The sequence below is a fragment of the Alligator sinensis genome, unplaced genomic scaffold, assembly GCF_000455745.1.
Source record: "Alligator sinensis unplaced genomic scaffold, ASM45574v1 scaffold404_1, whole genome shotgun sequence".
Classification (NCBI taxonomy): Eukaryota; Metazoa; Chordata; order Crocodylia; family Alligatoridae; genus Alligator; species Alligator sinensis.
The window spans coordinates 4,960,571-4,983,668 of NW_005841839.1; the positions used below are offsets into that span (position 1 = coordinate 4,960,571).

The 23,098-nt window shown below is 41.1% G+C and overlaps 2 protein-coding genes across 8 annotated transcripts in view; one reads left to right on the forward strand and one right to left on the reverse strand.

Annotated features, from left to right (window-relative positions):
- Positions 1 to 23,098, forward strand: part of IFT140 (intraflagellar transport 140) — a 182,998-nt gene that overhangs the window by 127,576 nt on the left and 32,324 nt on the right. The window lies entirely within an intron of this gene.
- Positions 1 to 23,098, reverse strand: part of TMEM204 (transmembrane protein 204) — a 115,553-nt gene that overhangs the window by 25,210 nt on the left and 67,245 nt on the right. For 4 of the 5 annotated variants that reach the window (XM_025204199.1, XM_025204194.1, XM_025204244.1 and 1 more), the window contains one exon: positions 1,479 to 1,634. In XM_025204199.1, coding sequence (XP_025059984.1) covers positions 1,479 to 1,634 — 156 coding nt within the window. Of the gene's footprint in view, positions 1 to 1,478; positions 1,635 to 21,835; positions 22,981 to 23,098 lie in introns of all 5 variants that reach the window. The other variant, XM_006015575.3, reaches the window with a different exon arrangement.

Consider the following 23,098-nt stretch of genomic DNA (forward strand, 5'->3'; position numbering starts at 1 on the left):
GGAGTGAGTGGGGGTTGGGGGGCTTGTGGCAGAGCCCCCCGTGTAGCATGGGGTAGGGGGGGACAGCGGGGATCCCCCCCACCTCCAGGCAGCAGCTGGTGAGTGTGAGCTTTTTTTAAAGAGCCGGGAGCTGGGAGAGTGGGCAGGGAAGCCATTGAGAGTAGGCAGAGGATGGAACCTATTTGGAGATTCACCTGATTCGGCTGTGGCCAGATCTCTAAATCAGTTTCGGCTGAATTGATTTAGGACAGTGATTCGAATTACCAAATTGAATCACTGTCCCCCAAATCAGCTGAATCCAAAGCGAATACTAGCCGCTCCACACAGGCCTAGTAGTTATATGCATAGAAGTTTTGTAGGATTGGGCCCTTTATTTAGCAAATATGGAATGCCTGATTTATCTTGTAAAGGAAGGGATTAATGTAAAGCATTTATGATTTGGTGCCAGTGGTTTTACTTTGGTATTGAGATGAAGCCATTTCCTCTTTTCCCTTCTCATTTTTGTATACAGTTTGTATCCATGAAAAAGACTACGGGAACTTTATTTATAATGGTCAGTGTTTCCAATATGTTGATTGCAGCTTTATTTACTAGGTTACAGACACATGCATCCATCAAAATCCAGCAAATCTCCACGGAATAAAATTCAGTCAACTGAAAGGCATATATAATTGCATTGCAGTACAGCTGGGGAAGTTCATTCTGTCCCCCTTCTTGTTCTTTCCCATCATTCCTTTGGTATTTTTAGTCAAATTAAATCATGCAGTTATATTACTTAGAGTACACATTCCTTTGTCTTTTGTCTTCCTTATGGGATCTAAACAGTAGCTCGTAGTTTTGGTTGACTGAAAGGAATTCATTCTAATCTAAGGAAGGAACTCTTGTTTGTGTTCTGCAAAAGCTCATAAATTGGTGAGCTAACATGAAGAGAGAGCTATTAAGGAGTCTGAATAGACCTACAGTGGTGCTCAAACCCTGTTGGTCTTCTGTTTCACTCTAGAATGCGTATGTCAAATATCTGTTCTGTGGGCTGGATCTGGCCTGTGGAGCTGTCATATGGCCTGCGAGGGCTCCTGGAAGGGCTGGAAATTTAGGGGAGTGTGACAAGCAACAATGGTCTTAATCTCTGTGGCTTCCTGACCTACCATAGTGGCTCAGCGAACAGCAGGGGTTACCACCACCATCACTCTCCCCACTGCTGAATTTTGGGGTACAGAAACATTTTAGGGGACTTGATGGGGTAGCAGCAGGATGAGCAATGGCAGCGTTAGCTGAAACAGGGACTCAGACTTCTGCAGCCTCCAGCCACCCTACTTCCAGAAGTGGGTTTGATCTGGTCCACAAGAAGCCCCAGGGCTTGAATCTGGCCCAAGGATCAAACAAGTTTGACTTTCCTGCTCTAGAGGATTTGTGAAACAGCATGCTTCCATGTCTTGATCTAATAGGAACCAGGTCCTTCTGCAAAAGGAGGTACTTACTGGCAAGTTGGAACACGGCAGCTATGGCTTCCTCCCACCACTGGGTATCCTGAGAAATAATTGGCAGTTCCACCAGCCCCAAGACGAAAATGAGCTGACCAGCAGTCAAGGCAACTGTAGCAATTAGGTTACAGGCACGCATCATGTCAAATTGCACTGTGGGAAGAGACAGAAAAGAAGGGCATCATATTAAAATTAAATCTTGAGGACAGAAAAGTAACCATTCAGAGGCCATGTCAAAGCTGCCAGCCCGAGGGAAAATATTTGAGAAATTACATGACCGTGCTTCATCCCACCTTCATAATAAACATTTATTCTGATGTACATTCATGAGCAGGCTATCTAAGAACAGAATCCCTCTAATACAAGGATAGGTAACCTCTGGTGCAGGTGCCAGAGTGTGACACACAAAGGAATTTGCTTGGCATGTGGACCTCAGGGAAGACGGTGGGGAAGGGGCCATGGCTGCACTGCCACAACAAGGATTGGGCCCCGTATGGCTCCCCTGCCATCTGCCCCTGGTATGCCAACATCTCACAAGTGGGAGTTTTTGGCACTCTGCCCAAATACATTGCCAACCCCTGCTCTAATATAAGCTGCTGAATCTTGCCTTTCAGTTATACAGATTCCTCTTATCATTTTTCTGGAGAATGCTCTAGTATAGAAAAAGTAGGCTGTTTTCAAAGAGAGCCATTATCCACAATTATAAATACAAGCACTTTGGAACAGGGATCATCTTCTTGTTCTGTGCTTGTACAATGCCTAGCACAGTGGGATCCTTGCCCATGATTGGGGCTTCTAGGCATTACTGCAATATAAGTAGTAAAACAGTAATAATATAAACTCCAATGGCAAACTTTAATGCTTTGAATGTGTTGCCACTTTCCCAGGGTAATAATGCCGCATTTGAAAACAGTTGATGGGCTAATACTAGCATCTGGCAGGTATTTTACTGTAGCTGCTGATAGGTCTTTGTGATAGGATTTCTTAATTTATAAAATCTGTTCCCTTTCCTGTTCTGTCAGAACTGAGATTTGGTAATTTTTCAAGCATGCTGCAAAGCCATTCTTTTTCTATAGATTGGTGAGTTTCAACCTCTTTAGGCTCAAGGCACTCCTTATTTGATTCAGGGCACCCCTCAGAAAATGCTAGCTCTTAGCTTTCACTCATTTTTTGACTATGGAAAGATAGACCAATTTTTCTGTTGCAAAAAATTCAGGAAGACCCCAACAGATCAGAAAGTTTTTGACACTATGTTTTCCTATTTGAAGTCTTTTGGTTTATCTTATGAATCATGTGTAGGTATTTGCACACTTAGCAGTGCCAGTATTGTGTGGCACCCCATGGCACCCTTTAAAGGATCTCACAGCACCCCAGGGTGCTGCAGTACCCTGGTTGAGAATCCCTGCTCTAGATGTTTAGCCAGGGAGTCGGTTGCAGATAAGAGAATCATAGTGTGTGGGAATTTATGTAATACTTAGCCATTTACATACATACATACACACATATATGTGCTATCAGATCTATATTTGTATAGCATATTTAAATTTGTCTATATTAAAATGTACAGACAAATATTGAATTGATTCCAGGTACAAATATGCAGAGCCTAGAAAGATATTTTATACAAATACATTCCTTAATGTGTTACTGATTAGGGTGGATTCACTGCAAACTGTAGTACTTATAGTCAGCTTTGGACTGTTGGGGTTTGTTTTTTTTGCTTTTCCTGTTAAACTGATAGATGTCCTGTTTTGATCTTTTTCCTTCCTTTCTAGCAAAAGGTAAGCTTCATAAGTATCACTGTGCTAACACAATGTCCCCTGCTACTCTGAGGTAGATGCAGCTTACCATGTCAATGGGCACACTTTGGAAAGGGAAATGTTTTATACAATTGTGAGCTTTCATTAGACTTTCCAGATCTCTGTAGCTGGTTGTGAATGGATTGGAGGGAGTGTACAAAATGCAAGGTTTTAAGATATCCTACCATGTGTTTCATGAAGAATGACCACTGTCAGTAAATGGTTAATTCTAGGCTATTGTTACACCCATGTTGCTTTTTCCCAGGCTTTTTGGTAATAAGAGTCAATGATTTGCAGTAACTTGTTCTTACTTCTCACATATTTTTTACTGGCTTCTGACAAGTCTGTACAATGTGTCTGATGTCTATAAAGATAAGACAACATTGTAGAGTCCTCTGAAACATGAAGCCCTTTGGAAAACATAGCATGGATTTAAAAATAACAGCATATACCAAAATCTGTGAAGAAATATAGCCAAGTCCTTAAGCAGATACCCAAAATAATAGGATTAAATCTTTTGAAAGATGTCAAGGTAAGTGGTACTGAGAAAAAACTTGGCTTTCTTATTCCCTCTTTTTGTTTACAAGACACGAAAGAGTTATTTCCCCCATATCTCTCACTAAGAGGTATGTGATTTATTAGATATAGGTGTTACCTACCTTCTTGGGGGGAAAAAATCCACGGAGGATTAGAAAACAGTATCACTAGCACTAAAGAAGTAATGGCCAACCAGTTGAGAGATGGTTCAAAATGTAGTGTATTTGTTTAGTTATTTGATAAATACCAGTTTTATTCAAATCCCTGGTAAACATTTGACAAGAAATCTTTTCCTAGAGATTTGGCACCCTTGGACCTTCAGTTAAGGTCTTAATCCAGTTCCTGAATCCTTCAAAACTCCCAGAAAAGTCAAGGAAAATACAACTTAATAATTTTGAAGTGTCTACAATAAATTAAATGAGAAAACATTATTTAAATATATTCAGTCATTTAGGTCGTCTTTGGAGTCATAGATATATGTGAACCCAATTTTTCCCTTATATAGGTCACTTTTAATGTCCTGTGTAATGAAATAATTACAAATGAATACTGATTTGCTCAAGAGTTAATTGTTGGCAGAATATAGCTAGCTCTTAGCCTTACTTGCATGAAGAGTGCCTTTTACCTTGAGGAGTACTATTGAAATGAACAAACACAGTCAGAGAAGCTGCAAAGTATGGCCCTGGATAAATATAGTTTTGGTTCTCATGATGAATTTATTTCTGAAAACAAAGAAACTTTCCTTCAGTCAAAAAGTAAAATTTGCTGAATAATTTGCTATGATGATTTTCAAAGTGAAGCTCCATGCTCCTATGCATTGAACATACTTCCCTGGTTAAACCTTTATAAATCACAAAGTACTTTGGCTGACACTAAAATCATTGCCTGGTGCCTTCTGGACTTTATAAATATCAGTAAAACTTAATATACATTGAAAGTATTGTAGCTCTGTTTCGAGTGTCAAACTATGGCTGTCTGATAAATAGCCATTTATGCTATTATAAAGATCATTGACTTGCCTGAAGAGTTTGTAGCAATCAGGAATCCAGAAACCACCAGGATTAATCATTATTATTAAAATCCTTTTACTTGTCTATGAAGCTAACTATAACAATGAATCCAGAAGGTACTTGATTCACAGTTATAATAAACTTTGTTGGCTTTTGTGTCTTTAGTAACTATGAGCTTAAAATGCCAGAATGCTACACTTATAATCCCTGGAATTTTTAGTACCCCTGATCTTAGAAACATGACCTTTTTGCTTGTATAAATCCTGTCCTTCATGTTTTCTTCTGGTTATAAAACTGAGGCGAAGCTTTGCCACAGAAATTATAATAACCATGACTTGCTCCATTGGTGTCCTGCAGAATTTTTAGTTGTATTGAGTCAACAAATAATTGGTTCATTATCATATTCTGAACAGCTGGAGAATTGTAATAGCTTTGAACATAAAAATAGCTGGCTCAGATCTTACACATTTTTGGTTTCTTACCACAGTTTCTATCTCCTGCAGTTCACGAATGCCAGTTCACCCAATAAACTAAGCTGCGCAAACCAGTATAGAAATGTTAACTAATGGTTTGCTTAGTGGCGTTCAACTTAAAAAACATCAAATATGCTTCAGGATGGAACCATAATGGAATGAACATGAAAGAATCAAATAAGGGAGGCTACAGTTAGCTTGATTCCATTAAAACAGCCAAGACAGTGATTTAAATCTAGGCTGTGACAGCAATAGAATAATATTGTTTATTTCATATTGTTAATACAACTGTTTGTTCTAGTATAGGATGTATTTTATCTTTCAGGATTCTTTTAGAATTGTAATGGTTCTCTCACCAATAAAAACTAAATGAAACATTTCATTGGCTTCTCAATGGAATTTCTAATAGGTCTGAGGTAGAAATGTCACTTCATAAACTGCAGGGGTTTAGGTTGTAGCCCTGTTGGTCTAAGGATATAGGCAGACAAGGTTCCTTGGGTGAATTTGATATCTTTTATTAGACCAACCCAAATGGTTGGAGAATAGTTATTAAGCAAGCTTTCGGGTTCAAAAACCCTTCGTCAGGCTCAGGAAGCTGCAGGAAGTGTTTACAAAATATTAAATAGTGAAGAGAAAGTCAATAGAGTTGGAGAGAAGTCAGGCTGGAAGGGACTTCCAGAGGTCACCTAGTCCAACCCTCTGCCTGAAGCAAGGTCAGCCCTATCCAAAACCTCCCATACAAATCTATAACTTATTTTTAAAACTACCATCAACCCTGACGCAACACAAACCAAACACCCTAGCCTGCCACCGGTGATCCCCCCGCTACCTAACCCAGGGACTTTTTACATGCTCCCTAAAATCCACAAACAAGGGAACCCTGGCAGACCTATCATATCCAACCATGGGACCCTAACTGAGGAAATATCAGGTTTTGTTGAATCCATCCTAAAACCGCTTGTCACCCACAGAGCAAGTTTTGTCCAAGACACCACAGACTTGCTACGGAAACTTAAAAACATAGACCACCTTCCCAGGAACACACTCCTAGCCACCATGGACGTTACCAGCCTATACACCAACATCCCACACCAGGATGGCATCCATGCCTGCCTTACATATCTACAGGAACAAGATTACAACCCAGAATACAGACCCAAAGATATCACTGAGCTTATACACTTCATCCTCACACACAACAATTTCACTTTTAATAATCAACACTTCCTCCAGATGATGGGAACAGCTATGGGCACTAAAATGGCCCCACAGTATGCCAACCTTTTTATGAGCCACCTGGAAGAAGACTTCCTCAAGAACTGCACCATCAAACCCTTGCTGTACTTACGATATATCGATGACATCTTCATCATTTGGAGTGAGAACCTGGAATCTCTACTTGAGTTCCACCAGAAATTCAACAGTCACCATCCCTCCATCCGACTTTCTTTAGAATACTCCAACACCAACATCCCCTTTTTAGACACAAGGATCAGTATCCAGAAGGGTAAAATACAGACCACAGTATACAAGAAACCCACAGACCAACATACATATCTGCACAGAACCAGCAATCACCCGAAACACACCAAAAAAGCAGTGATATACAGCCAAGCCCTCAGATACCACCGCATCTGTACTGAAGAGAACACCCGGGATTGCCACCTCACCAATCTTAAAAAGGCTTTCACCCAGCAAGGACACTCCTCCAGAGAGGTAGATCGCACGTTTGAAAGAGCCACCTGGATACCACGTGAAGAACTGCTGCAGTACAGAAGAAAAACACCCACAAATCGCACACCGCTGGTTATGACCTATCACCCATCCCTTGAACCTGTACGGAAAATCCTCAAAAAATTGCAACCCATATTAGAAAAAGACCCTATTCTTAAAAAGATCTTCCCAGAGCCACCCATCCTAGCCTCTTGGACAAAACCGAACCTCGCCAACCTCATCACCAGAAGCAAACTTCCTCAACCCCAGAACACACCAAAAGGATCCAGACCGTGCCATGACAAGAAATGCAAAACCTGCCCCCACATCTCCACCACCCCCACTATTACTACACCCCACAACAGAGCCATCAGCATCCCAGGCTCTTACAGCTGCACCTCCAGGAATGTAGTATACCTCATCCACTGCACCAAATGCCCTGATGGAAGATATGTAGGAGAGACCAAACAACAACTGCGCACCAGAATGAATGCACACCGGAAATCCATCAAAGACAGAAACACCCAATTACCGGTGGGGGCACATTTCTCACAGGAGGGCCACTCTCTCTCCAATCTCTCAGTCCTGATCCTCAAGGGAAATTTACACAACACATCCCAGAGACGAGCCTATGAGCTCCATTTCATCAACCTGCTGGATACTAGAGATCAGGGACTAAACATAGACATTGGATTTTTGATACATTATAATCTGCCTGGCAACTGACTCCCCAGCCCAGCCCAGCCCAGCCCCTGGCTTCTTTACTTTTCATTCCATCCAGGAAGAGCACACACCAACTGCTGCAGCTTCCTGAGCCTGACGAAGGGTTTTTGAACCCGAAAGCTTGCTTAATAACTATTCTCCAACCATTTGGGTTGGTCTAATAAAAGATATCAAATTCACCCAAGGAACCTTGTCTGCCTACTTCATAAACTGTTATCTTCTCATTGATGTGTTAAACTTTGCTGGGCTCATTTCAGTCCAAGATGATTCTTTGATCTACTTGTATAACCCCATATTCTCCGTTGTACTCCAAGGTCAAGACAACCCAAAAAGTAAACAGTGCTGGTTAGGGAAGAGATACAACCCAGGGAGTCAGCGCCTTCCCTTGCACCCTCGAGGAGAAGGTTTTCACGATGCCTTTCCCCATCAGAGCGTTTGTAACTGCTTTGAAGCTTGAAATACTCAGTTTACAATTTTTCTAAACTGTCTGCTGCTGCTTTAAATTTTATACTAAACATAAACTTAGCAACTCCTAGTTCATCTCTATTGTAAATTCTGATGGCTTCTCTGTCAAAGATAATATACTAATCCTATATTTAGATCTAGCCATTTGGACCATTACAAACCTCTTTGTCTTCTCTGTTGCATTTACAAGATCTACCTTCTGTGACCAATACAAATGCTCTTAGTTTTCAAGGGGCATTTATATTAGCTATGATTTGTGAAACATGAGGTTCAGAAGAGCTACAATGCCTGCACAATTACTGGTGGCATTTGTAATAATGGTTAGTGTCTAAAATCTATTGTCTAAGATTGTCTTCATGACAAAGGTATTTTGGTGCACCACCTTTTTTATTCTGAACTCATTGCTGTTTATGTCCCATGCCTTTGAAGTTAACTGTTTAAAGGTATTTCCCTATGCTAATGGATGCAGGCCAGGGGTGAATGGTGTCTGGAGTTTAGGTCAAATGTCAAACAGACATTATAGAAGGAATTCATCCCGCAGCATACTCCTACCTTATGAGGAGTTGCTACTGAGGGCAGTCTAGTGCATTCTTGGCAGAGAACTGAGGACTGCCCTTCTCTTCCCTTTTCCTATACACCCCTCTACTTATACACACTCCAAAAACATATAGACAAACAGTTCAGTCAAGGTTTAGCACAAACTATAAGGACAAGACAAAGTAAAATTTCTCATCACTTTCCTCATTTCCCTAGCCATCTGCATCCATCTGGATTAGAAATACTGATTTGATTTGGCTAATCAGGAGCAGCAGTTTTGTTTGATTATATCACATGACATCTTTTGGGATATTTGTGTTTTGTAAATGTAGGTTACTTATATTAGACAGTAATTTGTAGTATTTTGGAATAATGAGGCAAAATGACCTCATTGAAAAATCAGATTATGCTGATTGTTTGAGTTCAGTTTCCCCCCTGTTCTCTTCATTGACTTATGACAGCAAGAATAATTATTTTAAAGCTTAGGTTACATGTACAGTAACAGCTTTTCATTTGAAGGTTTTCTGATATCTCTGTAATTAAGATGGAATTTGTCATTCTAAGGTGTAGAGTGTAGTTTATATTGATTTTTAAATTTAGTTTTCTTTTGAGACAGTAAACAGGATAACTTTCAATCAGTTTAAAAGTTATTTTTATTTTTAGTTGATGAAATGTCATAGTATCATAGTACTTAGGGTCAGAAGGGACCTAAACAGATCATCAGGTCCGACCCCCTGCCCCTGGCAGGAACGGGTGCCGGGATCATATCATCCCAGCCAAATATCTGTCCAGCCTCTTCTTGAAGACCCCCAAGGTAGGAGAGAGCACCACCGCCCTTGGGAGCCCATTCCAGAGCCTGGCAGCCCTAACTGTAAAGTAATGTCTCCTGATGTCCAGTCTGAACCTCATCTCTAACAATTTGTGGCCGTTATTCCTAATAACCCCAGGTGGTGCCCGGGGGAACAGAGCCTCCCCCAATTCCCACTGGTCCCCCCTGGTGAGTTTGTAAACAAACACCAGATCCCCTCTCAGCCTTTTCTTGTGGAGGCTGAATAGGGTCAGGCCCTTTAGCCTCTCTTTGTAGGATCTGCCCCGTTGCCCCTTGACCATGTGAGTGGCCCTTCTCTGGACCCTCTCAATGCTAGCTACATCCCTCTTGAAGTGCGGCATCCAGAACTGGATGCAGTACTCCAACTGTGGCCTGACCAGCGCCCCATAGAGGGGAAGGATCACCTCTGTAGACCTGCGTGTGATGCATCTGTAGATGCACGACAAGGCGTGGTTAGCCTTACTGACCGCTTCCTTGCATTGGCAGCTCATGTTCATCGTGGAGTCAACAATGACTCCAAGATTGCTTTCTGCCACTGTGTTGACAAGAAGGGTGTTCCCTAGCCTATAGGTGTGTTGCTGGTTCCTTCTCCCTAGATACAGCACCTTGCACTTGTATGCGTTGAATTCGATCCTGTTCTCATCTACCCACCTCTGTAATTTGTCTAGATCTGGCTGGATTATGTATCAGCCATGTTTGAGTTCTGTGACCCTGAACATAATACCATAAAAAGGTTTTTGCTTTTAAAACATTGTATAGAATGTGCTGGTTTTTGAGTGTCAGAAAATGCCAAACACTTGGGAGGCAGCTTTAAAAGAAGGAATTCAGTAATGCTGAGAGTGAGATGAGAGGAATTTGAAAAAACTCTTGAGCATTTGATAAAGTGTGATGTTGCCCTTCTATGTTTCTTTTATTTATTTGGTTAATTTATTTTTCTTTAGGTAAGCAAGTATTGAAAATACATATTGAAGCATCTGATTATTCTCATAAAATCCACTGGAAACACTTAGCGGGCGCATGTACACAAGGCGACATAGTGATGTAGCGATGTTTTACGGTGATGTAGCATTGGTGGGCACAAACCGTGATGCAGATGCTACCTCGCCATAGTGATGAGCTATGTTGCTGTAGCTCATCACTACAGTGACATAGCATCTAAAAATAATTGCGCCGCCAGGACTGCGCAGTACCAAATGCACAGTTAGGGGCACATGTAGACGTGCCCCGTATTGATGTTGGGCAGTAGGGTTAATGATTCTTGTAGTCTTTCCAAGATATTTGTAATCTTTAAAAATTCTTAGTGGTAGCAGTGGCAGTGCTGGCTATAAGAAATGTTGCCCCTTATACAACCCTATTTTCAGTTGTGTGATAAGTTTTTCAGACTTTAACCTTTTAGAGAAAAAGTTTCCATGCTGGGTATATATCTCAGGCTGGGCGTGTCTACACAAGATGCTGTGTTGCCATAATGACAAGCTACCATGACAGCTCATTGCTACGGCAACGTAGCATCGCCGGGCACGAACTGTGATGTGGACGCTACTGTGCAGTAGGGTTGGAAATGACCCATGGGTTGCCAGGACTGCACAGTAACAACTATGCAGATGGGCACACATGTAGATGCGCCCACTGATTTTTTTTTTTTTCTTCTTCTCTTGAACCATCTAAAATGGTTCTACTGAGTGCACAGCTTCAACTGAAACCAACTGGAGCTGCACCTTGAACATAGAAATGACCATGGAAGTGTGAAGTATTTTGAAAAATTGTCATGGCATGATCCAGTCAGCACCCAAAATTAGTGGGCATGTTTGAGAGTGTTATGAAAATTAATGTTTGTAAAGAACTCAGATACTATGAAGACAGCCCCATAGAAAAATGCTTGTGAAGAAATAATTAGGTTTTTTTTTACTAAAAACAATGTTTGGGTGGTATGCATTATTAAAAATCTGGGTATGGGGGGTAAAAGATATGAATAGGAGGGTTAAATATCGTCTGAATATGAGGGATAAAATAGTACATTACATAACAGTCCATTCTCTGAATGAGATAGGCATCCTATGGAAAAAGCACTACCTGGAGTCTATCATAATATGTATGCAAAAGAGACAATTTTTGCATGATAGTTTGCACAGGCAGTCTTAATTCTGGTATTTCCATACTTCTAAGTGCTTGACTTTGCAACTTTAGTGTTAATTAAAGATTTTGGGATATAATAATTTACATTACAGTAACAACTAGACCACAGACTCCCATGTTGGTAATGCTAATTGTATATGTATTATTACATAACTGAAGTCACAAGAAGGTACTGCCTCTCTAATGAGGCAGTATCTAGGTGCATGGTAAGAGAAGGACTGTGGGGTTTTTTTTAATTCTTTGGTTCCTCTGGTTATTTAAAGCCAGGCAGGACTAGACTGGATTAGTACATTGCTAGGAAGCTCCCATGGGATACAAATGTGTCGAACCTTTTGCATCTTTTGTGCAACAGAATGTTTCTTGCATGATTTTTTTTAAAGCTAGAAACATGGCCCTCCTGCTTTCAGAAACAGGGAGCCCTTGATTCACTTTCTTAGGGAAACGGATTACTCACAAAAACAATATTTTTTTTATTTTGATAGTTTTGTAGCTTTTTGTACTGATCATGGATCAGTGTAGGATCTCTTAGTAAAAAGGGGATTTATCACAGCCAAAAAACCCCCCAACTTTTTTTTCTGTTTTGTTTTTCCCTTTTAAGATAGAAAACAGTTCATGATAAAGAGCTTGGTGAAAACCTGGCATCTTTGAAGCCAGTTGGAATTTTGCCATTATCTTCAACTGGGCTTTAATGTAATACTTTAGATAATTAACTTGGTAGGTTTACAACTTTTCTACAGGGGAAGGAAAACAATATATTGAGTTTTAACAACTCTGACAACCATTTTAGAAATGGATAGATGGACAAACAGATCATGTTGTATATTAAGCAAATGTATATAATTTGATTCAGAGAATTTTTCAAATTGATTTTTAAGATTCTCTGTTACTCAGTGAACATTTTTAACTGTAAATTTAAGGTTTGTGCATAGCTTCTGATTATGCTAAGGTATGGTATGCATGTATTTGTTGGAGTAGGTTTATTTGATTTAAACACACATAGAATTATCAGTATTTGCATTATTGTTTTTTGTAATAAATGCATTTAAGGTGCAGTTTACAAAAAGCTCCAAATGACTTAAACTTTTCTTCTTTTTATTTTAAATCCTCACCCTTAATAAGAGAATTCAAATCCACAAGTCAGGGAAATATTAACTTGGCTATACAATGCACATATGAATATAGGTATCTGTGTGAATAATCTATATTATTGCACCAGATTAATTTTCCTGATTTAATTTTACGAATGTCCCAATTTTTATGTACATATGTCAAGTTTAGCAAATTCTTGCTACCATAAGGAGTTGTATTTCTTAAAGCAGAGTTTGCACAAGTAACTACTTACATATGGAGAGTTTGTATGATTAGCCCCTGATGTTGAATTTCTCTTATTTAAATATAGGCTATATCATAGATACTGGATCTCAGCCTTGTTTCTCTGGCACTGTCAACCATATGAACTCACTCTGTCTCTGTACAGTGTCTCAGGCAGTTTTCAGATAGCTTTGTAAATTACAAGCTCACATCTACATTAAGTCTTATGGTTAGTACTCAGTGGATGGATCTACATGTGCATTAATGCACCATTGGTACTGCACTTTAAGTTTAGTACTTGTAATAGCAGGTACTGACTAAATGTGCTATAACCAGTGCTACCGCATAGTAGCGCCAGCACCTGGTCTTTTGGTGACATTAATGTGCAGTAGACTAATTCTACTGCATATTAATTAGCACATTAGCACGGCTTTTGCCGTGATGCACTAATACACAGTAGAATTAGTATAGTCCGCATTTAGCGTTTTGTGTAGACTTGCCCGCTTTGCACAATAGAGTGATCCTCCTTTCTCAGCCTATATGCACTAAGTATACTGTTAGCCAGAGCAATTAATATATAGCTAAAAAAGTGTTCAGCTGCTTGATATGCCTGGAGTGGCTACCATCCAAACAAATACTAGGGACACGCCTAATGGACACTGGCATTGTCTCAATTGCCTTTGTAAACAAATGTCTGTTTCTTATTCCCGCACAGAGCTGTCCCCTGACTTCATCGCCATATTTCATAGTGAAAGTGTGTTTGTGTAAATCATACATTGAGGCTGGACAGGTGTTTATATGTAGTGCTTGTGGAAGTCACGTAGTCACTCATGATATTGTGCCACTCCCCATCATTGGATATACTTGCTTGTAAGAATTACAATTAAAAAGAGCTGCTATCTTGCTTTGTGCATCTGCACTTGAAATAAGGTTCCCACCATTGGGGGATTATGTCTTCTGGAACCCTGAGGAATCTAGCAATGTTTTATAGTTTCATAGTTTCATAGTTTCATAGTTTCAGGGTCGGAAGGGACCTAATAGATCTTCTAGCCCGACCCCCCGCCAGGGCGGGAGAACAACCCAAAAAACACAAACAAAACCACTCACCCTAAAAACAAAAACGGGACTCAAATGAGTCCAGCCAGGTAAGTATCCAGCCTCTTCTTAAAGATCCCCAGGGTAGGGGCCAGCACCACCTCCCTTGGAAGTTGGTTCCAGCTCCTAGCCGCCCTAACTGTGAAGTAGTTTTTTCGGATGTCCAATCTGTACCTCCTCTCCATCAACTTGTGCCCATTATTCCTTGTTATGCCAGCAGGGGCTAGGGGAAACAGCGTCTCCCCCAAACCCTTCTGGTTCCCCCTAGTGAGTTTATAGACGGTCACCAGGTCCCCCCTCAGCCTTCTCTTGTGGAGGCTGAATAGGTTCAAGTCCCGCAGTCTCTCACTGTAGGGTCTGCCCTGTTGTCCCCGGATCATGCGGGTGGCCCTCCTCTGGACCCTCTCCATGTTGTCCACATCCCTCCTGAAATGGGGCGCACAGAACTGGACACAATACTCCAGCTGCGGCCTGACCAGCGTCGCATAGAGGGGGAGGATCACCTCCCTGGCTCTACTCGAGATGCACCTGTGGATGCACGACAAGGTCCGGTTAGCCCTGCCAACCATGACCTCGCATTGTCAGCCCATGTTCATCTTGGAGTTTGATGTTTTCTGTACTCCAAGCCCCCCTCCCTATCCTTGAAGTTCAAAGCATTGTTAACATTTTTTAGACAGAAAGAGACCCTTCTTAGTAAATCAGATTCATCCATCCATCCCTTTATCATTTGTCATCACTGTAGTATCTGAGTGTATGCCATTCATTAAAGGGCCAAAATGATGACTGAACAAACAGCCCTGTCCAACCCCTGTTTGAGCATGTCACGTTCATCACACTTGCCTTTTTAGGTAATGTTTAATGGTCTAAATACAGGCCTGGGAGGAAGAATGCTTTCAGATCTGATACTAATTCTGAAACTCAATCTTTCTGCAACCATTACAAATCTGCAAAGGGATGAGCCTGGCATGGCCTGTATTGTGAAAACAGTGGTTTTGAGGTTGTAATTGTGCCAGACGGCCACCTCTGTTTCTCCCCAAAAACTCTGCTCTGTGACAATTTGGTTAAGATGGGCCCTGCAGAGGGTACACACCTTACCCTATCTCTTTAGGTAACCTGAGCTGGATACATTCCTGAGGGCGGGGGGAAACCTGCTCCCTCTGCCTACGTGACTGGCATCACATACCTGGGTGAGGGCCTAGGGAACTAGGAACTGCCAGTCTGCCCAGCAACTAGTGATGCATTTCAAATTGGTTGGCTGACAGCCAACAGGTGCTGGCCTTCATTGGACCAGGTAAATGAGGTAACAAGGGCTATATAAGTTAAGGACTGCCCAGGAGGAGGGGACAGCAGCCATGAGGAAGGCTCAGAGAGAGAGAAGAGCTGGACCATCTGAAACTTTCTCTCTCTCTTAAAACTCATGATCAAGGAACTGCCTGCCTCCAGGGGGAATCTCCACCTGCCTCTGGATGATACTTGTGAGTAAGCTACCTGAGATCTAACTAGATATATAGCTTGCAGTAACTCAGATGCGAGATCAAAGGCTACCCAGCCATGGGAGTGTGCTCTATGGGATTTCTCTGATATTGCTGTACCCTGTACCCTATTCCAACCTTACCCCTTGTAACCAATAAAGTTCTCCTTTGTACCTAGTATAGGAGACTTACTGGGAGTGGGTCTAGATTATGCCTTGGGGTCCCCTTGGTTCAGCTGACTAAGGGAGACCACTACTTGTGCTTCTGACTGAGGGAAGCATCCCAAGTTCTTGAAGTGAATCAAGTACCCTCGAGAGCTACTAGGCCTGTGTTTCCCAGGGTGTACAGAGCCAGAATCAAGCCCAGCCCTGGGTGGTGGCAGTGGAACCCCCAGGCTAGTGGGTGTGCTCCAGGAAGGGGGTTGGCCAGACATGAGGCGCCCCCAGGGAGGCACTCAGAGCCTGGAAGGTGGTCAGGCGCAGTGAGGTGGGTGGCTCAAATGCAGGAGTACCCCCTACTGGCCCACCACAGTAATTATATATTACATTTTTTGTAAAACCTAAAATGGTATGTATATTTCATATTTGACAGGAGACCTGGTCCACAAGTGGCTAATGAAGATTTGTGCTAGACAGCATATTAGATATCGTGCAGAATGGTTTTGCTTGGAGAAATTCTCTGAGTCAGCTACAGTATTCTGAGGATTGTTTTTTCTACTTGAATCTTCCAGTACTTACAGGGCCCACAATGAAGCCTGTCCTATATTCACCAAAAGGGTGAAAAGTATTTCATCTGTCTACAGCACCTATCACTGTAGTGAGTACTTTTGTGATAGCATACTTTCCTTTCTCATATCACAGCATGCTTTCTCTACACAGGTGTAGCCTTTACCTGGAAATCTGAGATAACTTTCTTGCCTCTTCATACAACTAATGCAAAAGCAGTACCACTAGACCACTGAAAGGATGAATATATCATTGTATTGATGTGTTTTTTGCTTCCCAGGTAATTGGTTTTTATAAAACAAGGTATATGTGAAAAAGAGGATGATTAAACCAGTGGTTGAAATGGTTATCAGATCAGCAATCTACTGATTTAATGAGACTGCTTTAATTACTTGCTCCAGTACTCATTATTTCCTGTGCTTGGTCCAAGTGCATAAAAAATTGGCCTTGGGTCAACAGACTGCTTTTTCACTACATAGAACTCTATATGATTGGGAAAGAAAACACCCTTCACTCAGTAGCCGTTAGCCTGAACAGCATAAATCCAGATTTGTTGTTTTACATAATTCTCTCCAGGCATTTTCCTTTTATCCCTGAGCCCCTCCCCCAGCATTGCTTTTTTTGTAGTCTCTGTTTTCAGTCTCTCCTTGTCCTTATATTCCTTATTGTTTACACCAGAATACAGAACAAACTCCCACCAAAGTTCTTTAACCCTCTGTTCAGGAACTGAGGAGCATTCAGCTTCCCTATTTCTGGAGGGCATGAAAAAGGAGTCTGCCTGGCAGAAAACATGTGAATGTAACCCGCTGCCCACAGAGGGTGAGCTCTGCTTTAGAAATTAACACAGAAATGAGCAACAAAATACTATGGAATACTAGCATACAGGAGAACCATTTGTCCAAATTCACCCTAACTATAAATGTGGGTAGGAGGGGTCTGGGCATCTCCAAGGCTGCAGTTCCATGAAAGGCTTTTCTTCTGTAAGCACCTGCAAACTATCATACATCCTCAGGCATTCAAAGCTTTGGTTATCCAAATACAGTAGCAACTTTTTTTTTTCTAGCTTGTAACAAGCTATTCTCTTTTAAAGCTCTATTAGATAAAAATCTGTTTTTTATTGTTTAGTTTTGAGACAGTACTGCAACTTGTAACTTTGGGTATCATGTATTTTAAGTATTATTTAACACTACTACATTTCTACTCCTATGCTTGAAATGGTAACTTGTAACTGATTTATCCAAATGATTTCAGATATCTGAACAGTGGTTTGGCTAACTCGGGATGGATGTCTTGTTGTTACAGTGAGATGCAGCATATTGCTGAAAATGAGTAGTGCTTATGCCAGAGAAGCATGATGGCCAAATGGCCTATTGATGCACTGACTTGTGGCAATCTCTCCAACTGACAGTCCTGCAGAGGAGTCACAACATGGCCCTTCTTCCTCATGTTGCACTGTCAAGGATAGTATGCACTACCTGCCTTCATAATGAATATTCTACTGTTTGGTCAAGCAAAGCTCATTGCAATAAGTGGTTCTCTTCCTTAGTTGACTGCAGCCCAGTATCTTTTAGTTTACCTTCCCTGGGCATGCCCCTGCATGCACACTCCAGCTCATGGCAAAGTGACACAGGTGGGATAGGGGAGGCTGGGGCCAGCACTTGTGTTGGCCTCAGTAGCCTTACCTGGGGTCCTGGGGGCCTCCCAGGGCAGCAGCAGTGTTGATGTGGTTGCTCAGAGCCTGGCTGGCAACCAGAGCATGGCTCTAGCTGGCCAGGCTCCCTGTCTGGCAGTGCATGCTGCTGCCATGTGTGCCGCACCACTTTTTTCAGTGGCGGGTTTTTTTTTTGACACCGAGATGTCCCAAAGTAAAAAAAATAACCCCATCATATTGCAAATTAGCAGTGCAACAAATGTGTACACATGTGCCACATGCACTTTGTGGCACCTCAGACTGCTTTGAGGCACTGCAAACTGCACATGTGCGCTTATCAGAGCACGCTCAGGGAGTCCTGTTTTCCTTTCACTTCTCTACTTTTTTGCTATGGTTGAATTACTCTGATATCTGTAAGCTAATAGAGAGCTAGGGCATTTGGGATGGAGCTTAACTTTTTGCTGAACTAGAGAGGCAGTAGCATCTAATGAATTTTGCACAGGACTGGGTGTTGGAAGATATGAATTGTGGTCCTAGGATTGCTGTTTAGCTAACTGTCTGGCCTCGGACAAATCATTTACTCTATTTCTCCATATATAAAAGTGGCAGTATCAACACTTATCTCATTGGTTCTCAGCAAAGGTGCCTTGGCACTCTTGGGTGATATGAGATACTTTCAAGAGTACCATGCAATACTAACACTGTTAGGTGTGCAAACAGCTATCTATGATTGACAAGATAAGCCCAGAGATTTCAAATAGGAATCCACAGTGGTAAAAACATGCTGACCTGTAGCAGTCTTTTTAAAGCTTTTTGTAATAGAAGAATTGCTGTTGTTTTTCCGTAGTGAAAAATGAGTGAAAACTAAGAGCTGGCTTTTTCTGAGGGGTGCCTTGAATCTAAAAAAGGTTGAGAACCACTAGCTTAACTACCTTGCAGATGTGGTAAAAGGATTAATGAATGTTTGTAAAGCAGTTTGAACACACAAGGTACCAAACAAATGTTAAATAGGATTTTTATTTTCCCAGTTTAAAAAACAATAACCATTATTTCTTTATTTGAATGTACTCTTATTTATTTCTAGTATAAGTATATGCAAGTTCTGATACAGCAGTTAGAGTTTCATAATATCACCAGGAAACCATTTTGGTCAGTCTGCTGGCTAAGAGAAAAAATTGCTTTGCTGTGCAAACTGAAGTAAAAAGGGGAATTTGCCAATGATTTTACCAGGACAAGGCCCTAAGGTGGTATTTACTATGAATAGAAGAAGAATGTTCCAGACATTAGTGTTGTGAACATACTTATTATTACATAGTTTTACCTGTCAAATGATCTTCAAGCAGTGCATCCACTTGGCTATTAGTTATATGTTATTTAAATGGAAGTTGTCAGTGTATGTAAATGCTCCTCAGAGTTTTTACAATTTGTCTTTATTCTACTGTAAGGTTGACAGCCCCATATATAAAGTATTATCTATATTAAAAAGCCATTTAAATGTGAGAGGCAGTAATCCTTATTTGCATTGCATTAAAAAACCCATAGATTTTCTGCTTTTCATTCTTCAAATGGCACTTGAATGCAGTTCATTTATTAGATATAAATGCAAGTAAAATCAAGTGAAGAAATAATGGTTATAGTTCTGTTAAACTGGAAAAAATAAAAATTCCGTTTAAATATCTGTATAGTATCTTGTGTGTAATATTTTTCTAATTCATCCAAAGCACTACACTTTAACTGCATCTACATTTTTGAAGGAGTACATGTCTTCATTCAGAGGGTGAGCAGAATCTTTGTATAATTGTGATTCATCTACAGGGAACAGATAAGAATATTTATCATAGCTTACCAAAACAATGCATGCTTTGCTACTAGAGCTGAACTCTGGTGCAAACAAGAAAAATACAGAATCTATTGAGTAATTAATGGAGAAGCACACCTACAGTGTCTGATTGTGTGGTCCTTGGAAAATCATCTTTGTCTTAATAATGTGTTCAGTAATCTGCCTGAAAGGTTTCTGTGATTCAGTTTTTACCATTAAAGGCATAACTTTTATTCCCTTAAATTCCTCAACAGAGATTCGAAATGGCTTGCTGCTGGAGGAAATAAAGAATTGATGCTTTAAACTGATAAATATTGATTCTTCAATCTTAAAGGGCTTTTTTTTTAATTCAAACCTTCTGAGATGTTTGATAGCTAGTAAATTATTAGACTTATTCTTACTATAATTAATTAAAATATTCACTTTTCTGATAACTGCTTATTCTTAGTTAAGATTTATTCTAATCTATTTAGGTGAGACCTTGCTGCCCACAACTTTTTTCTATGAAATTATAGCATTGCCCAACTTGTGAATGGCACAGAGTAAGATATTCACATGCAAATCTGAGTATGGTTTTACAATCCCCCATGTGTTCAGTTCAGTGTGCAGGAGCTTATGCATGCTCCTAAGCATAAAAATGTCTAGGGGGGAGGGGTGGTCTGCGAGTCTGATACTTGGCAAAATGTTTATGAACTTTTTGCTGTAAAAAATACAGTACAATATCCACAGTGACACACTTCTCCAAAGGAGAAAAGAAAGTCCTTTTACATTTTTCTTTTTGTTTACCCTATAAGGATAGAAAAGGCCACTAAACCAATCCAAATTGTTGACTGGGTGCTTCCAAAATTTAATTAAAAATAGCTCTACAGTGCATTTTAAAACATTAAACACTGTATGTGAAATCAACTGTATCTATTTTTGTTTATTCATGAGAATATTTTGCATTTATTTTCAACTTTCAAGGACTTCATAGCACATTAAATGCACTAATAATATCTCTGGTTCTCTGAGGTAGCTGGTATGACACCAGATTTCAGATGTTCACAATATTAAATTCAGTTTGATTCACTGGAGGATGCCATTAAATTGTTTGCAATTTGGCTAAAATAAACCCAAATCAGTGAGACCCAGATTGGGCCCCTAATGTTATATAAATGGCTAATGAGTTGCACTCTTGATTAATCAGAGAGTTCTGTTACTGAGCTGCAAGTTGATTTATAAAGTGTATTTTAGCCAGACCTTTCAAATAGATCATACCTCAATTTAACCCATGCACATTTTGTTGATGTAGAGTCTCTGAATATGCCAAACTTCAAAAATGTTTTATTTACTGACTTCTGATGTTTCCCAAACAGGCAGCTGTTTTTCTTTTTAGAACAGCATGCATTTCCATGCCCCCAAACATTATTTCACTATAGTTTGTTTTTATCCAACAGATTAAAACAACGATTTTAGGATCTTGGGTTTTTTTTCCTTCACCAAAAACAGGAGAGTTTGGAAATCAGCAACACTCATCATCTGTGTCTGAGTACTTTGGCTCTTTCTCTCTCAATTTTTACATTACTTAAAGCCATTTTTTAAAAAGTCATCCTGCCACCTGGACAAGATTTGGCTGTGTTTAGAAGGAAGTGCAAGGTCTGCAGCAGTCTGGTAATAAAACAGACATGTCAGAGGGAGCATTAGAGAAGCTACTGGGAAATGTGTTGAAACTGCAGACTAGCAGTTCCCAGATATATTCATCCAGTACATAGTTTGCCAACCTTTTCTTTCCTGTCTCAAAAACCATATGGCGGAACATAGCACACTTACTCTGTAGCTCCTCACCTGATATTGAGGTGTTTCTAACTGGTCTTGATCTCAATCTTATTTATTTGAGGCCCAATTTTGAGAGTTCCTAAGAATGCTCAACTGCTTTTGATCTTCACTGGGATTTGTGGAAACTTAGGATCTCTCGGGTTCAGTCTATAAGTTACTGTGGGCCATATAAAGTGTTGTGAATGTTAAATGGTATCATACAAAGCACAGTCCAACATAATCACAGAAGACCAAACATAGGACTTACGTTTGACAGTGCTCCGAGATTCTTGGAACCCAGCAGATTCTGAACCCCAGCCCAGGGCTTCACATTGGCGTTCCTCCCCTTGCCCATGTCTGGCACCTGTGCCTGCACCTCCTCTCCCCTTCTCTGCCAGCCAACACATCTTCCAGAGCCCCACACTGCGTTTTCGCCCATCCTCCAGGGTCTGGTATACCCAGTTGGGAGTAAAGGCAGCTGCATTATTAAGAATAAGTGAGACCAGGGCTACCAACACAGCTGTGGCTACCAGTTTCTGGACAGTCATATCTGACTGTCAGCTGCTGCCAGTCTCTAATTGCAGAAGATCCGAGGTCCTGATCAGCTGCAGCACATTGAAGGAGGACTTGAAATGGAAGGCAGCTACAGTAGGATGTTTATGAGTGGCTAGAGGACATCACCGTTCATTCTCAAAGTCAACTCCTAAGGTGTTTCTGATCAAGCAATTGAGAGCACTGTGAGGTAGGTAGGAGAATTCCATAAAATATGAATGCAAAAGAGAGCTTGCAGGTCTCTGTCCTCCCAAGCTGTGCTTTATCCACCTTCCTGCACTTTGATGAGCAAAGCCAGTCCTGTGATGAACTGAAGGACAGGGAGGTCCATTCCTTGTAGGGCAAGGTGAATCCAGAAAGAATCCAGAGTTTTGAAGTGGTAAACCCTGGGGTATCCCTGGGACGAGGGAGGCTGGAATGCTTGCAAACAGGGTGCCTCAACCTTCCAGAGCGCAGACCAAGGGGATGATAGGGACTCACGTAGGAATCAGGCACCGGCAGCAAGCAGCAGCTCTGCAAGCCTTTCCAGACACTTAATTCAGAACATCCCACAAACGGAGAGAAATGTCATTCTCCAAGCCAAGCCAAACTCGAAGTAAATGCTTTCATCCTAAAGGACCTCTGGAAGTTCAAAGTATTCTGAGGAATCTGTTCCTCTCTGTGTTCCTCCGTGAATGTCAGAGCAACGAGTGGCAGAGGCTGGAGAACACAACCTTTGCTGTAAGGAAGTTTTTTTTCCCCTGTCTCTCACTAAGAGGAAATGGTTGTTTTTGTGGCTGTTTTTGGTGAGCCTCAGGGCGTAGCCGACTGCAACAAACAGAGCCACTGCCACGGCAGTCAAATGCTAACAGGATGTGTTTCCTGAAAGGAAAAGACTATGGAGACTTCTAAAGTTCTAATCCTCCCCCTCTGCCCCCCCTGCTTCTCCTCCGCCTTCTAGTGTCCCCCGCTGTTGCCGCCTCCTCCTCCTCCTCCTCCT